Genomic DNA, 16,695 nt, shown 5'->3' on the forward strand with positions numbered 1-16,695 from the left:
CTGCTCGCCGCAACTAGAGAAAGCCCGTGCACAGCAACTAAGACCCAACACAGCCAAAAATAAATTAATTAATTAAAAAAAAAAGACAGTGTTCTTGTTCTTAGGAGATATATGCTGAAGTGTCATGATGTTTGCAATTCTGACATGCCTCAAATAGTTCAGAAAAATAAAGGCATGGATATAAAAAGTATAGAAAATGTGACAAAATGCTGAGGATTGGTTAACATAGGTGCAGAGTATACGGTTATTCTTTGTACTACTGTTACAACTTTCCTTTTGGTTTGAAATTTTTTAAAATAAAAAGTTGGAGAAACAAGGGTAGAACACAAAAATGCATATACGTAAATATTATCCTAATTTTATTTTAAAATCTCATGTATGTCTATATATTCAAAGTTAAAAAGAATAGAAGAAAATCTGTTTATCTCTGAATGGTAAAACCATAGTTGATGTTTACTTTCTTCTTCAAAGCACTTTACCCTATTTTCCAAAGTGTCTGTAAATGAACAGATATTTATTCAACAGTAATGATAAAAATCCAGAATTTTTTTTTTAAGGAAAAACGATGATGAGATGGAAGAGACGATTAATTCAAGTTTGCTACTTTTCCAGTTACAACCCCTGAACCTCTGCAAAAAACAAACCAAAAAAATTGCTTATCTCTGAAGCTAATGTAAGTTCACTATATCTGAGAGATGCCCAATAAATATGCTGGATTCAAGAGCACATACATTACTTCCTTTAAAAAAAAAAATGACTACTTTCATTTGGCTACCTTCATTTATTCACTCAACATTTACTGAACAATCTCTTTTTGACAGACTCTGGGCGTACACCCTCCCACCCCTTTTTAAATCCATCCAAATCTGACACAGCCTTCAGTTCCACAGCCAAAAGCTTTCAGTGAAGTTTTTCCCAACTCACCCAGCCGAACAGGATGCTTCCGCACCTCTAGGTTTAGTTCAACAAATACTGGTTTTCTACAGACCCCACGACTGCCTGGTCCACAGTAGGTGACAACAAAATGTTTGAGGAAGATACGGAAATGTCGCAGGTGGGGGACTTCTCCAAGGTCACTCACTCCTCACGGAAGTGGGTTCGGGCCCAGCCATCCCAGAGGCCTTTCCATCCCTAAGCGTTTCTCAGTATCTCGCCAACCAAACAAGAACCAAAGTTGGAGAAGTGGACAGACCTACTCCTCACATCACTTACCTTGTGCTAGCAGGGACCTGAGGACTTATTAACGACCTGGAAGCCTTCAGGGCCGCCGACACTCTCCTGCACAAAACAGCCAAACTGGCAGCAGCCATTTTTCCGCATAAGTAAGCAAACCGCATTTCCGCCAACAATGATGTCACTTCCGGCGTCTCACGCCGACCGGATGACGAGAACAGGAATTGGCTTTGCCCTCACTCAACATGGCCACTTTCCGGCTTCGCCCTCGTTGAGAAATTGGCTCTCTCGGCTCCCGTTACATTTGCCCGCTCTTCTCTTGCCCGTAGTAGCCATGGCGGCCATGAGTTTATTACAGCGGGCTTCGGTCTCTGCAGTGGCCGCTCTGTCTGGCCGCCGCCTTGACACTAGACTTGTATTCGGGGGCTTCCTCACCCGTGACTTTCCGAAGACTGTCGGTGGGTACTGGCTTTGGGAGAAAGCGCTATCAAGAAACGCGGGAGGAGAGATGGAGGACTCTTCCCGGGTGACCTTGGTGGAATCCGGAGAGAGCTGGGAGAAATTGAGGACTTGGGACTTGAGAGACGCAGCATGGGCTATGTGAGGAGACTGAGGGTTTTCCTGGAGTAATCAAATCGATCGTGTTTAAGTAATTAATTAGAATTTGTGAGACGCTTTGTCATTCACCTATCCTGTTGGTGGTAATTTGCGGATGAAGCTGATGTTAGAAAGGCAAAGAGCTGAGACCCATGTCTCTCAGGCACCAAGATTCTTTGTATGTTCCACCTGCGGTACGTTTTAATCTCACAAGGTGGGAAGTCATGTTGCTGAGGAGCCCGCTGATGCTAAGTAATAATATTGATATATGGACAGGTGGAGAGGCTCAGGGCTAACTCATCTGCTAGGCACAGTGCCTTCATGATACTTTTAGGTGTCCACGAAAATGTTTTAATTTAAATTTCTTTTAAAATCAGAAGGAAAAGGGCTATAATGTTAATGCATATGTGATGCTGAATCCAGCCTGAATTGTATTCATTTTATATCAACGGAATCATAAAATAATTATTTTTAATGTCTTCTTAGAGAGGAAGGGACCTATGAAGAAAAAGTTCCTAGGTCTTAGGAAAGTCAGTGCAGTCATGGGAGGATTATTTGGAGCCTCTTGGAGACTGTGGACTGAACTCTAGGGGAATGAATAATCATAATAGCAAAGCATCAAATGCTTTGTATTCAGTCTGCTTTATTCCCTTTTGGATTCTGCAAAGTGAGTACAGTGTTACCCCATTTTACAGATGAGGAAACTGTGACTCAATTATTACAAAAATAATGCACTACTGTATTAAGTGAATAATAATAATGGGAGCTAGCATTTATTGAGCACACATTATATGCTGGGCACCATTCTAAGATATTAAAGGTATTCATTTAATCCTCTTGATCAAAAATATACTGTAAGCGATTTGTCCTATGCAATACAAGTAGATACAGAGGAAGTGAAATTTAAAGCCCAAAAGATTCTTCTCCAACTTAAAAATATCTTTTTCTGTTTACTGCTCTTCTCCCAATTTAATTTGAATTATGTCACTTCACATGATGAGGCATTATACACTGATGCCATGAGGGACTTGCTGGAAAAATGGAAAGGAAAAAAAGTGGCATTGAACAAATTTCCGGCAGGAATTTGAACCTGTTACAAAACTACATGTGCTTACATTCTTTGATAAAATTCCTTTGTAAGCCATTTCTGATTACAAATATCCTCTTCAAATACCCCCTCCCCCCATGGTACTTAATCATGCCTACCTGGAGATAAACTGAGGTAAAATTTCTCCCCTAGATCCCATTTATACACTATTCCCCATTCTTGGAGTTCGGGAAGGATCTTCGCAGGTAATCTACACCTTTTCCACTGGGAGCAGGAAAGGATGTGATAGCTATAGTGAGGTTACTGTGTTTCAGCAGTGTACCTGCTTTCAAAGGTATTTTGCATGTGAAACCTAATCTATCACTGTGGAATGAAAGGTTGTAATCTGTTTTATATTATTGTTTATGTCTGCCTCTATGAGAACGTAAGATCCAACAGAGGAGAGAACCTTGTCTGGTTTTGTTTTCTCTGGATATAGACCACCTAGGTTTAAATCCTACCTCCAGAATTTAGTAACTCTGTGAGCTTGGGTCATCACATCTGGGAAGCTAAGTGGAAGGCACTTAATTGCTCCAAACCTGCATTTCTTCATCGTTAAAAAAGAGGATTTAGAAAGAAAAAAAAGAGGATTTTATTACAATGTGCTTATTTTCTGTTGACAGGGAAATAAAATAAAACTAATATCTTTCCCACTGACAAGTATTTATAACCCTGAAATGTGTTTCTGCATAATTTTGCATCTTTCTAGAAATGTCATTTTGAATGAACTTGTCTCTTACCATAAGAACTGTTTTGTTTTGTTTCTAAAAAGAGGGTGATAATTTTACCTTACCTCAAAGGTAGTGGTAAAGAGTGAGTGGGAAAAATCTATAGCACTGGGCATTACCTTCTACAGGGCCCTGTGGTCTCACCTTTCTTAAACATCTAGTACTGTCATGTTATCATCAATCACTCTCAGTGAAAACCTTTCTCAGAAAATAAGCAGATAAAAGTATTCTGTTTAATTATTAAATGTCAAACATCAAGGGATTCTAGAAATAAGCTTAAGTTCTCCCCTCAGCTGCAGAGAACTTTTATGTTGAAGGCTGATGTGCATATAATTATGGCTTTAAAACCTGAGAAGAGTATTAAACGAAGTAGTGTGGACTTAATTCAGACATGGATGATGAGGCATGTTAACTGGATTCTAGGGATAGTTTTAACAGGTGCAATTGATGGAAAAGTAAAGGATGTGTTTTCAGATATATCTGAATATGGGGCTCTTGGGACAGGTAGGTGTTGCGAGAGAAGGTTAAAAAAAGAGACGTTAGGACCTAATTAGGGGAGGGACTGAATACAAAGCCAAAGTATCTTAACGATTTTGTAGGCACCCGAGAGTATTTTAGAAGAAGAGCAGCATCAGTAGTATGTTTTAGGAAGATGCTTCTGAATATTGGATGGCTTATCAGGCATGTTGATTTCTTAAGCCACTGAGGTGAAAAGGTCTTGGAGAGAAATGGAAAGTTTGAATTTTAGAATCAAGAGGCCTTGACAACTGATGAATGAGGCACAGGAAGATGACTGAGATTTTTTAGCCTGGGTAATTGAGTTGGTGGTGCCATTAACTGGGAATAGTCTGAGAATGAGGGAAAGAAAATGACCAATTTTGGGTGTTGTCTTGGAGACACAAAAAAATCTGATATTATCTTATTTGATCCTCACAAGTATCACAATTGTCCAAAGCATAACTTTCCTGAAGTTATTCGCATTAAAAAAAATTGGTTAGTGAAACCTTAGTTCCACGTAATTACTGAGTACCTTGAGACATTCCAGGCTGTAGAGAGTGGAGGAAAATGCCTATTTTTGTGGCAGAAGGATTGAGTTCCAGAAATCCTGGCAGTCACCTGGTTGTAAGCAATGTTCACTCTAATAATTTTAGATTGTAAGCAGATGGCCCTACTACAACAACAAATCATGAAGGCTCAGAATATTTGAAAAGAGTTTAGGGCTATGAAATATCCTTTAGAACAGTTAATAGTATAACAGTTACCTAACACATTTAATGGCATGAATAATTGTTGTTTAACAGTAGGGTAATTATATGTAAAGAAAGCAAGAAGTTCACATTACTAACTGTTTAATATTGCTAGAATGCAGCCAGCTCAAGCTTTCTTCCATAGTTTTTTTTGTTTGTTACACTTTCCACATCTACTAATACTGTCATTTGTAATCAGTGGTCCCTAAAACCCCACATAGAGTTTAATCCTTACGTGTTTCTCTGTGTGTATGTGTGTGTGTGTGTCTGTCTGTCTGTCTGTCCATCTGATTGAAAGGGAAAGTTGGGAGTATACTGTCTCTTCTGAGAAGATTTACTTTCAGGGACTAAAGAAAGATCCCCTACCAACATTAAATTTACTTAAGAAATGTAAATTCAACAATATTTATGGAGTTCCTACCATGTGGCAGACACTAAAGTGCACTGGAGATACACTACTGAATGATTCAGCTTAGTGCTTATTGTTCTAGAGGAAATAACTAAATGATATTAAGGAGAATAAGTGGGAGACCAGCTGTGGATATAGGGTAGTCAGAGAAAACTTCTTTGAGGAGGTAACATTTGATCTTACCTCTGAAGGATGGGGTGAGGAGCTAGCCATTCAAAGAGCCTGAGGAAAAGCTTCCAAGCAAAGAGGAAGGTTAAGTGCAAAGACCTGAAAGCAGGAAAGAGTTCTTGGTGTTGGAAGGAAACCATTGAGATTCATCAGTAGGAAAGGTACGTCTTTTTATTCTAAGAGAGGCCATCTATTCAGATTCTTTGAGGGAAAGGACCTTAGAAATCTTATAGGCCACCCCCTGTAGTATGCTAATCCTTGTGACATTCCATTAGTGATACTCGAATAACTCCATAATGGGGACTGGGGAGGCAGTCCAATTTTATTTTCAACCACTAAAATTGTTAGAAACTTCTTCCTTGTATTAAGCCAAAAATTACTCTTTCACACATTGATCCTAGTTCTTCCTTTCAGGTCAGTGCAGAATAGTGTAAGCCTTTGTCATTGGACAGCCTTCAGCTATTTAAAGGCACTTCTCTGGTCTCTATCCTGACTTCTTTTTTGTAGGCCAGTCAGCTTCAGTTCTTTCAGTTTCAGTAGGTCAATTTCCAGGTTGTTTGCCATCCTGGTTGCTTAACTTAGGACGTGCTCCAGATTGTCCCTCTAAAACAGTGTATTCTGGGATGGACACACTTCCACAGGTCTGGTAAGACATGGAGGTGGAGGGCTCCTTCTGTTTTGACCCTGTATTTCTGGTACATCAGATTAAGATTGGATTACCTTTGGGATTTTTTGGTTAACCACATCCACATGACACCAATGACTTTTTGTTTGTTTGTTTTTGGCCACACCATGCAGCTTGCGGGATCTCAATTCCCTGACCAGGGATTGAACCTGGGCCATGGCAGTGAAAGCCCAGAATCCTAACCATTAGGCCACCAGGGAACTCCCACCAGTGACTTTTCTTAAGTTTGTGAGCCACTAAACTTCTGGAGTGTTCAAGTAGGACTTTCCACTTACTATACTTAATCCTTTTAGATTCACCTTTTGTAAGTGTGTAGGAGGACTTTTGGGGGGATCCTATTTCATCATTAGTGTAGTAGCCACTCTTGTAGCAGTAGCTCTGTATCATCAGGAATACCATCTCCACCACATTCAGGCCATTCATAGAAATTGTGAGAGAGCCCTTTGGCAGGTTACTACATTAAGTAATCAGTACCTTTTGGGTATAATCAATCAACCAATTACCCATTACAGATTTCTTCTAACTTGCTACTTCTCTCAGTTTATAATGTGCCTTCCTCATACCTCCCCAACTCCACCAGCCTGTCTAAAGAGGGGCTTTACTTCTGAGCCTTTTCTTTTCTGACACTACATCCTGTTTCTTTCCTTTGTTGTCCTTATAGACAACAAAGACAACAAAGATTGTTGTCTTTTACAATATAGATTTGTAATTATCTATTTTTTCCTCCCAGCAGAATCTAAATCCCTCTTATACTATAGACCTAGCATAAGACCTGTACACAGTAGGCACTTAAATATTTATTGAATTAACGAGTGGTTTGTACTGTTATCCAGCCCATTTTTTTCATCTAGTCCACAGAAATTTCTATTGTATCTTTGAAATGATTTGCAGAAATACATACTTACCTTGTCAAATTCTCTTGTTATTTTAGAAGCCTTAGTAGATGATTTATACTTAGTAAACTTGTGCCAGCTTCTAATTCTCTTGTGAATTAACCTTCTAAATTCATTGCAAGCTGCTGCAGGTGGTATCAAAATTTAAGACAGTTCCTGCCTTCGAGACACTTATATTTCAGTGGGGGCAGTGAAAGCAAGTTTACACATCAGTAGAATATACAGCAGTTCAGAGGTAGGAGAGCTCTCATCTGGTTGGGAAGCATGTTGGTTTCTTGGAGGATGAGATGTCACCTGGGCCTAAAGAATAGATTTCAGGAGAGAGGAGGTCATTCTTGACATTTAAGCTTGAACAAAGGATACAAATCTTTCTGACATCTATTATGATTAAAATTCCTTTAATGGGAAATTAGTTTTTTATTCAGCAATGACTCATGGGAAATTCCCTTGAATGCAGTTACAGAGCAGAAGCATAGTAACCCTCAGTTTCTCAGTAATGTTAGAGCCTTTCCTGCTTTTAGCAGAAAGGGCTTAGAGTGGCCATAGTGATCCTTCCAGACTTCCAAGAAAGGGAAATCGCATAGAAAGCAGATCCAAGAGTGAGAGTTTTGCCTCAGTTTATCTTCAGCAAGCCTTGATTAAATACCGTCTGGGAGAGGATTTGAAGAGAAGGATATTTACAATAAGAAATGGCTTACGCATTTGCAGCAACATGGATGGACCTAGAGATTATCATACTAAGTGAAGTAAGTCATACAGAGAAACACAAATATTATATATCACTTATATGTGGAATCTAAAATATGATACAAATGAACTTTTGCAAAAGAGAAACAGAATCATAGACATAGAAAACAAACTTATGGTTACCAAAAGGGAAAGCAAGGGGAGGGGGATAAATTAGGAGTTTGGGATTAGCAGATACAAACTCTATATATAAAATAAACAACAAGGTCCTACTGTATAGCGAAGGGAACTATATTCAGTATCTTGTAATAAACTATGATGGAGAAGAATATGAAAAGGAATATATATATTTATAACTGAATCACTTTGCTGTACACCAGAAACAAACACAACATTGTAAATTATTTTTTACAAAATTTTTTTGTAAAATTTTGTAATATATTTTGTAAAATATAAATTTTTGTAAAAATTATAATAAATAATTATTATGTAATATAATAATTATTAAATTATTATATCAACTAAAAAAAAGAAGAAATGGCTTATAAAGGGATTTTATCAAGACATATTAGAGTGTGTTCTTTTGAACAAGTTCAAATTCCTGCTAGAGAGATACTGAAAAAATATCTTTCCATTTATTTTGCATCAAGTCCCTAATGTATATTGCCTCATCATATGACGCACTTTAAATTAATTTCTTTTGCAGCATTAGCAAATATTTATTGCAGAGGTAAACAAAGGTACGTAGCCCACCAAGAGTATCTGATCTCCCTGCCTGCTACTGAAACAAATTCAAATAATCATTTAGATATTTCTTCAATAAATATCAATATCTTGAATATTGATGAATAAAAATGATGAAAATATTGATGAATATGTTGAATAAAAATGAGGAGAGCTGTAGTTTAGAACAGTACATCAATCTCTGTTTAAAGATATCCTAGTATTCCCTGCCTTTAGTACTCAAATAAAGAAGCATGTATTTTTTTATCTTAATCATATATATGATTAAGGGATGCTTTATTTTAATTCATATTAAACATTTATGCATGTATGTTTTCGTATAGTCTGACTTTTATCTCAAAATATAACAGTATATCCTTATAAACCTTGTATATAACAGGGTTATTTAATATTTCCAGCTCCTGTGCGACACAGTGGAGACCATGGGAAAAGACTGTTTATCATCAAGCCTTCTGGATTCTATGACAGACGTTTTTTGAAATTAATGGTGAGTTAAAACTTGTTGAACTAAACTCTTTACATATAAATAGGAAATTTTTTTCCTATTTAGAAAACATCTTTCATTTTATAAAAGATTTTTTTTGTAAATTCATATTCCTTTTCTCAAAAAAAAGTTGAGATTGAGTAGTAAGGCCTGGTTTGTTACTGAATTTATTTTTTTTATTTTTTTGCGGTACGCGGGCCTCTCACTGTTGTGGCCTCTCCCGTTGCGGAGCACAGGCTCCGGACGCGCAGGCTTAGCGGCCGTGGCTCATGGGCCTAGCTGCTCTGCGGCATGCGGGATCCTCCCAGACTGGGGCACGAACCTGCGTCCCCTGCATCGCAGGCGGACTCTCAACCACTGCACCACCAGGGAAGCCCCCTGAATTTATTTTTAAATTAGTGAACCTTTCCTTCTTCAAAAAGAGAATTCATGCATATTGGAGGTAAAAATTGAAACATTCCTTTCTTCTCAAGATTATGGTGTTTTGAAATCATCTGTGTTCCCTGACCAAAAGAAAAATCTATAAATTATAAAACTGAAAATGGATTCATTTGGGGATAATTATTTATATTACTAATATATTCTTTAAATTAACAAAGAACTCATTGAAGGACTTCTTTAAATATGTAACTCCATTATTTTGGGATATGATTTTTTATTTCTTTGTTGTTTAGGAACTTTGATTTCAGAGAGTGAAGCAGGGCATTGACTGCATGTTTGTATCTCAAGACTCTGTAAAGAAAAGTAGAGACTTAGAAGGTGGAAGACTGGACTCTGCCACTGTTCCTAAAGCTGTGACCCACTGGCTGCCCTCTAGACCTTCCCTTGCCTGTCCATTGTGCTTAATGCCCTCTCCATCTCCATGGTTGAGCTCCTACTTTTCTTGTGATGACCAACTCAAACTCCAGAAATCACCCTCATCTTCTTACACTTTTATTCTTAATATAAAAATTTCTTTTATGACATTGCTTTAACCAAAAATGAAAAATCACTTAAATATATATTGTATTATACAATTAGTCTTTGCTTTCTTCTTTCATTTTTGACACTAAATATAGGCATCTAAAAGCTAGAGCAAAAGAAAATTACAGAAATAAATAATTTTATACAGCATCTCCAATTTGGCAAGTTTATGTTACAAGAAATAAAAGGAAATCATGTAATGAGGACAGTTTGAGTGTGAGGAAAGGAGTTAGGAAATGGTTATGTGAAAACTTTTTTTTTTTTTTTTTAATCTTAACAGAAATTCTACATTTTGTTGACTGGGATTCCAGTAGCAATTGGCATAACTCTGGTGAATGTATTCATTGGTAAGTATCTCCTCCACCAACTAAATTAGTAAATTTTTAAAACCTGTGTACATTAATATAAAAAAGGAATTATGGATATTATAAGGGAAAGTTCTTCAAATAATAAAATAAACATAAACATGAGAATTTATTTTAAAATAACCAAATCTTAATCTGCAATAGCACACAGTGGTTCTTTTTTTAACTTTTTGTTTTCTCCAAAAACCTTTAAGGTCACTGACTCTATAGGCCACATAAAAGGCCTGTCTTCTTCCTCTTTCTCATTTCCCAAAACCAGCTTTGAGAAGTCTGAATAAGGAAAATAGAAAGAGAGAGAGGTGGAAAAGAGGCTGAGGGATGGAAGAACTTTTTTTATCCATTCTGGAACATATAAAGTTATAATCTTCCAAAAAAGAATAGATTTGTGAATGATAGTAACTATTAGGTCTCCTGGGAAATTCTGCTCACTCACAGTACTTCTAACATCTTGAATCCTAAATATTTTGTCTAGGATGTTTAAGGAAAACCAGAGGAATAGTATGTCTTTTATTATATCTTCTTACACTATATAAAAACAAAACGAGAACCCTCATATAATGCCTATATACAATGCATTACACATAGAAGACATCTAAAAAATATCTAATGAATGATTTTCCACCAGCTTGAAGTGAATTTAAAATATTAGATATCTTCATTGCTACAAAACAAAAGGTTCTTTAAAATCACAAGAGGTTGGTTTCTTACTTAAATAGTGAAGAATTAACATTATAAACTCCTGATACTAAAGTTGAATATCACTGTTTTCTCTTATTAGGTGAAGCTGAGTTAGCAGAAATTCCAGAAGGCTATACCCCAGAGCACTGGGAATATTTCAAGGTTGGTATAGGTCACTGAAAGTTATTTTCAGTTAGGTGTCTTGTCAATGTACTGGTTAATATCTTAATTTAGCAATTGTGGTATAGTTTTGTATTCAATTTTTTATAACAAGTAAATGATACATTTTGTGCTCACTTTTTATAAGTAACTTTTGGTAATTTTCTGCATTGTTTTATTACCTTAAGCTTTATGGTTTTTTAAAGACTGACTCTGCACTGTGTTCTCAACCTAGAGAGTAACAGTCAGAATTTATCCTACATTCTATGCCATAGGGAAAACTACTGATACTAATGCTAGCTGTCATTTATTGAACACCCACTGTGTAGCAGGCACTATGATAAGTGTTTTGAAAATACTATCTCATTCCATGTAAATGGTACTATTATTATTTCTGCTTTAGAGATGAGGAAGCTGATGCTTAAAAGAGGTTAAGTTCTCTGTCTAAGGGATAGGGTCAGTATTTGAACCCAGGCAGTCTTGACTCCAGAGCCTGCACTGTTAATTAGTCATTTTACCATACTGTCATGGCTACTAAAACCCAAAATTAATTCTGTTACTTGTCTTTACAAGTGTTTTAGTGAGATGGCCTTGATTACAGTATATCTTATCATGTTTTATTATCTGAATGAATTATATTTTAGAAAAGAAATACTTCATTATTAAATCTTAAGGTAAGCCATATAATTAGTTTATCTTGGCTGACTGGTGGAAAGAGCGCCATTTTGAGATCACCAGACCCCGGGTTTGGCTCCAAAATCTGCCAGTTAAGATACTTATAGTGTAGTATAATAGGAAAGAGCACAGGTTTTAGAGTCAGACAGACCTGGCCTGAGTGCAGATGCTGCAACCTAGTAACTGTACAACCTTGTGAAATTTGCTCATCTATAAATGAGGACAAAGGTAGTATCTACCGAACAAATTAAAATTATTTAAAAAATATATAAAGTGGTTGATACATAAAAGTGTTATTGATTTACCTGAGATGGTCATTTTAGGAGAATAGTAAACTGGAAAAGCAAAGTACTTTTCAGACACTAATTTTAAACACATTTTCTCTTGTAGCATCCTATATCAAGATGGATTGCCCGAACTTTCTTTGATAGTCCTGAAAAGAATTATGAAAGAACAATGGCTGTCCTTCAAGTTGAAGCTGAAAAAGCTGAATTACGGTAAAAAAAAAAAAAAAAAAATGGGGCAGGAGTTGGAGTGCAGGGAAGAAAATCCTTTCCTAAAGTTGCAAACCACAGGAAGAAATTTAATAAAACTATTTCAACAGTGTAGGATGCTCCGTGTAAAAGGGTGAAGATGGAGAGAGAATTAGCCTGTTTAGAGAGGAGATTATGAGTTGGAGACTAGAAGGCTATTAGGAGATAATATCTGTCAGATTAAAAAGAATTCTTTTTTGAAATGTCCTGACTCTCTTAAGTGCAAGGTAGCCCTCTCCTTCCCCTCCCCCACCCAATTTCCTTTCTTCTTACACCCAGTGTCATCCTTAGAGGTGACTACTATTTAATGATCTCTTATATTTTATGCATTAAAAATATATTTTTTATATATCATTTACAAAATATATTAACACAAATGGAATCCTGTTATCAGCACTGTTCTGCACCTTGTCTTCCTTTCATGTAAATATACAGTCATTCCTTGGTAACTGAGGAGGATTGTTCCAGGACCTCCAGTAGATACCAGTCTGAGGATGCTCAAGTCCCTATATAAAATGGCATAGAACAGTTGGCCCTCCGAAGATAGATAGGGCCAACTGTATCTTGATCTTTCGGTAATAGCATATACTCTATTCTTTTTAATGGCTGCACTGGATGGATGTGCCTTAATTTTTTTAACCGGTGGGGGACCTATTGTTGGTACTTAGGCTTTTTCCAAGTTTTTTGATAATTATACATTGTGCTGTGGTGAATATCCTCATATATTTTTGCATATTTATTCAGTGTATCTGGAATATAAATTCCTAGCAGTGGCACTGATAAACCAAATGTTATGCTTTAAATTTTAGATAGCTTTTCTCAAACTCTTCTTTAAAAAGTTGTACCAGTGGTCTTTTCTGTCACCAATACAGGATAATTCTGTTTCTCCATACCTTTCCCAGTAAAGGAATTTATCAAACCTAAACATTTTTGCTGATAAGACAGTTGAAAAATGTTATCTCATCATTTCAATTTTGTATTTTTTGGCAAAGTTGAGTATTTTTTCGTATATCTGTTGGTTGTTTATATTTCTTTTTCATAAATTGCCCATTTTCTATTAATTTGTGCATTGATTAAAATAGCCCCTTTTGTTTTTGTTGCAGATATGTTTTCCTAGCTTGTCATTTGTCTTCTGACAGTGTACAATTTTTTTGCAACTTAGTGTTTTTATGTTTCAGATAACAAAAATGCAGTAGTAGCTAATATGTTTTTGAACACTTACTGTGTACTGATGCTTTAATTGCTTTTAATATATTTACTCATTTAATGATTGTCAAGCTTGTCAGTCTTTTTCTTTAGCTTCTGGAATTTTGTGTCATATATAGGTCTCTGATAATAATAAAATAAGTAAATACACAAGTCCAAAATTTTTTTTTTTTTTTTTGCTGTACACGGGCCTCTCACTGCTGTGGCCTCTCCCGTTGCGGAGCACAGGCTCCGGACGCGCAGGCTCAGGGGCCACGGCTCATGGGCCCAGCCACTCGGTGGCATGTGGGATCTTCCCGGACTGGGGCACGAACCTGTGTCCCCTGCATCGGCAGGTGGACTCTCAACCACTGCGCCACCAGGGAAGCCCCAAAATTATTTTTTAATGTTCACTCATATTTTCTTTTTCTACTTTTAAATATGATCTTTTCTGAGATTTATTTTGGTGTTTGGAATGAGGTTTACATACAATCAAAAGTACCCATTAAGTTCAGTGGGTTTTGACAAAATATATAACTGTAACCACCACTATCGAGGTCATTATGATCACCTAGTGAGTTTCTTTCCTGTCCCTTCAGTCAATCCCCATCCCTTACTCTTGGCCCCAGGCTACCATTGACCTGCTTTCTGTTTATTCTGCTCTAATTTTGTAGTTTACAAAAATTGCTATGATATTGAAAACTATTTAAATGATTAAATGAACATATGATTGGCTTGTTTTGTAGATATGTAATTACATGTATGTGTAGTTACCATATAGAACTGTCATTAAGTATTTAAGAGCATGGAATAGCATTATGCCTCATACTTAGTTAGCTTTGGACATTTTTGAACTTCAGACATATACCTTTGATAAAACATCAGATTACAAAATTTCTTAGACATATAACAATCCCAAACAATTTCAAAACAAAACAAAGTAAAAATAAAAACAAAAACAGGGGACTCCTCTGGTGGTCCAGTGGGTCGGACTCCGCGCTACCAATGCAGGGGGCCTGGGTTCGGTCCTAGGTCGGGGAACTAGATCCTGCACGCGTGCCGCAACTGAGAGTCCGCATGCCACAACTAAAAAGATCTCACACGCAGCAATGAAGATCCCGTGTGCTGCAACTAAGACCTGGAGCAGCCTAAATAAATAAATAAATAAATATTTTTTAAAAAACTAAAACAGGACCCTGACTTTTACTCCTAAAAGAAAGATGCAAGTGTGAGAATGGAATGGGGAGTACCTACACATTTTTAAAAATATATGTTTAGGTATTTGGAAAACTGAAGCTTAAAGGAAAGGTATAAAATAGAAAGGGACTGTCTTAAGTAATTGATTCCCCCAGAAATAATTTATTTTTGGTCCTCCAGAATTTTTAATACTCTGCACATATGTACATATACATAGCACAAATGATTTTCTCTGCTTTTTAATGAAATGGGAAGATGCCACACAGACTCATTTTATACCTTGCTTTTTCAACCTAATGATATATCTGTCCTCTCCTTCCATGTTACTATATATAGATTTCCCTCATTCTTTTTAACAGGTGCATAGGTTGTCCATTATATGGGTGAACAATAATTTATTTAACCAGGCCCCTGTGATGAATATTTTAATTACTTGCATTTTAGATTATTATAAAGAGTAGAAAAGAAAAAGGTTGATATTTAATCCTAAAAAAAAAAAAGATAAATGTATTCTCTTATATACACTATCACAAAGGTATATTATTTGTCATAGATAGGGTTGGTAAACTGGTTAAGGTTAATAAAGTGAATAATTTAACTGTGACAGATTTCCAGTCATAAAAAGTTAGTATGTAGTCTATAAAAATGGAAAGTAAAAGGCTTGATGGAGAAGGGATTATTCCAGGAATGCGTGGTAGTTTTGTGCAAAGGCTTGGCTGTGGAAGAAGGAAAGTATCTTTCTAAAATAGAGATTATTCAGTTTGTGAAGAAGGTTGAGGACAAATAAGTAGATCTTAGAGTCAGAGAATGTTTTTCTTAATCCTGGTTTTTCTTTTTTCTTTTCTTTACAAATATGGATTGTCCAATGTTGACCAGGCTCAGTGTGATGCTGGTGGCTGGTGAATAAGTTACCGTCTCTTCTTTCAAGAAGTTTTCTGTCCTAATGGTGATCGGCAGCCAGTATAGACAGGGGATGTGAGCTCCTCCAGGAAGGCTTGTTCCCTTTTAATTTCTAGCACTTGGCACAGTATGTGGTCATAATAGTAGGCGTTCTGTAAATGACTCTCCTAACATTTAAAAGGCAAGAAGACAGGAAATGCATTATCACTATTCAAGTGAAAGTGATCTGTCCAGACAAAGAGCAGGGACAGGAGGAGAGAATTGATTATCAATTCAAGGGACGCTTGGGTGATTAAAAACAATATTCATTGGCTAACTACATAAGCAAGATAATAAAAGCCAAAATAAGTCCCAAATTTTGCTTATAGGTACATATCAGATATATGCATACATATGGATCTGTGGAGGGACATTATATTTTACATAAAAGCAAGACTCTCAAGTTGTTGTTCTTTATGGAGATAATTCATTAACTTTATAATTGGAAATGCTGTAGTCACAACATCACCATTCGTTTGTTACAGGTTAAAGGAGCTGGAAGTACGAAGTCTAATGCGTGCAAGAGGCGATGGTCCCTGGTATCAGTATCTGACCATTGATAAGACACTTATTGATCATTCTCCAAAAGCAACTCCTGACAACTAATCTTTTATTTCTCTAAATACAAAGTATATTCTCTTTAGGCAATACTAAATTACTAGATATATTCTGTATTTTTTCTGTGTGATGAATAAAAGATCCTATTCGTTACTCCATTTCTCAACATTGGTTCAGATTAAGGCTTTTTTGTGTGTGATTTCATTTTTTTTTTCCAGCTTTATTGAGGTGTCATTCACAAAGTTGTAAGATATTTAAAGTGTACGTCATGATGATTTGATACACATATATATTGTGAAAGGCAGATTAAGGCTTTTGGTTTGGGGCTTTCAGCTTCCTCTTTTAAGAATGTTTAAGTATAATAAAAAAAAACTCAAAGAAATAGGAATTTGTGAACTCCTAAAGGTGTAGCTTTGAAAGATTAATGTTGTATTTGTCTGATAAATGGAAGTTAGAGAAGTCTATGTTAAATATCAGGAAATATGTAGTTTATATACATGTGAGTATTGTAGATATGTGGATTATTCAAGGGCAACTCAGA

At 36.3% G+C, this 16,695-nt stretch overlaps 2 protein-coding genes across 5 annotated transcripts in view; one reads left to right on the forward strand and one right to left on the reverse strand.

Moving 5' to 3' along the window:
* MRPL47 (mitochondrial ribosomal protein L47) overlaps nt 1-1,365 on the reverse strand; it is a 36,226-nt gene extending 34,861 nt beyond the window's left edge. The window contains exon 1 of one of the 3 annotated variants that reach the window (XM_033429473.2): nt 1,213-1,341. In XM_033429473.2, coding sequence (XP_033285364.1) covers nt 1,213-1,337 — 125 coding nt within the window. In that variant the 5' untranslated portion in view covers nt 1,338-1,341. Of the gene's footprint in view, nt 1-1,212 lie in introns of all 3 variants that reach the window. The other 2 variants (XM_012533310.3, XM_004270516.3) reach the window with 2 other exon arrangements.
* Nucleotides 1,366-1,451: 86 nt separating this feature from the next.
* On the forward strand, nt 1,452-16,320 carry NDUFB5 (NADH:ubiquinone oxidoreductase subunit B5). Of its 2 annotated transcripts, XM_004270512.4 has the most exons (6): nt 1,471-1,631; nt 8,817-8,905; nt 10,146-10,212; nt 11,009-11,070; nt 12,133-12,239; nt 16,082-16,320. In XM_004270512.4, the coding sequence occupies exons 1-6, from the start codon at nt 1,508-1,510 to the stop codon at nt 16,200-16,202; spliced, it is 570 nt and encodes a 189-aa protein (XP_004270560.1). In that variant the 5' UTR covers nt 1,471-1,507; the 3' UTR covers nt 16,203-16,320. The 2 variants fall into 2 exon arrangements, with proteins under 2 accessions (XP_033285366.1, XP_004270560.1); XM_033429475.2 differs by lacking the exon at nt 12,133-12,239 and having other exon boundaries at nt 1,452-1,631.
* The last annotated feature ends 375 nt before the right edge of the window (nt 16,321-16,695 follow it).

The sequence above is a fragment of the Orcinus orca genome, chromosome 5 (assembly GCF_937001465.1).
Source record: "Orcinus orca chromosome 5, mOrcOrc1.1, whole genome shotgun sequence".
In the NCBI taxonomy this organism is placed as follows: domain Eukaryota; kingdom Metazoa; phylum Chordata; class Mammalia; order Artiodactyla; family Delphinidae; genus Orcinus; species Orcinus orca.

Excerpts from the sequence above, each read along its gene's own strand:
- NDUFB5 (XM_004270512.4), top strand. The coding sequence starts at position 1,508 with ATGGCGGCCATGAGTTTATTACAGCGGGCTTCGGTCTCTGCAGTGGCC. Across the intron at positions 10,213-11,008 it reads TCTGGTGAATGTATTCATTG|GTGAAGCTGAGTTAGCAGAA; the intron begins GTAAGTATCTCC and ends TTCTCTTATTAG. Across the intron at positions 11,071-12,132 it reads AGCACTGGGAATATTTCAAG|CATCCTATATCAAGATGGAT; the intron begins GTTGGTATAGGT and ends TTTCTCTTGTAG.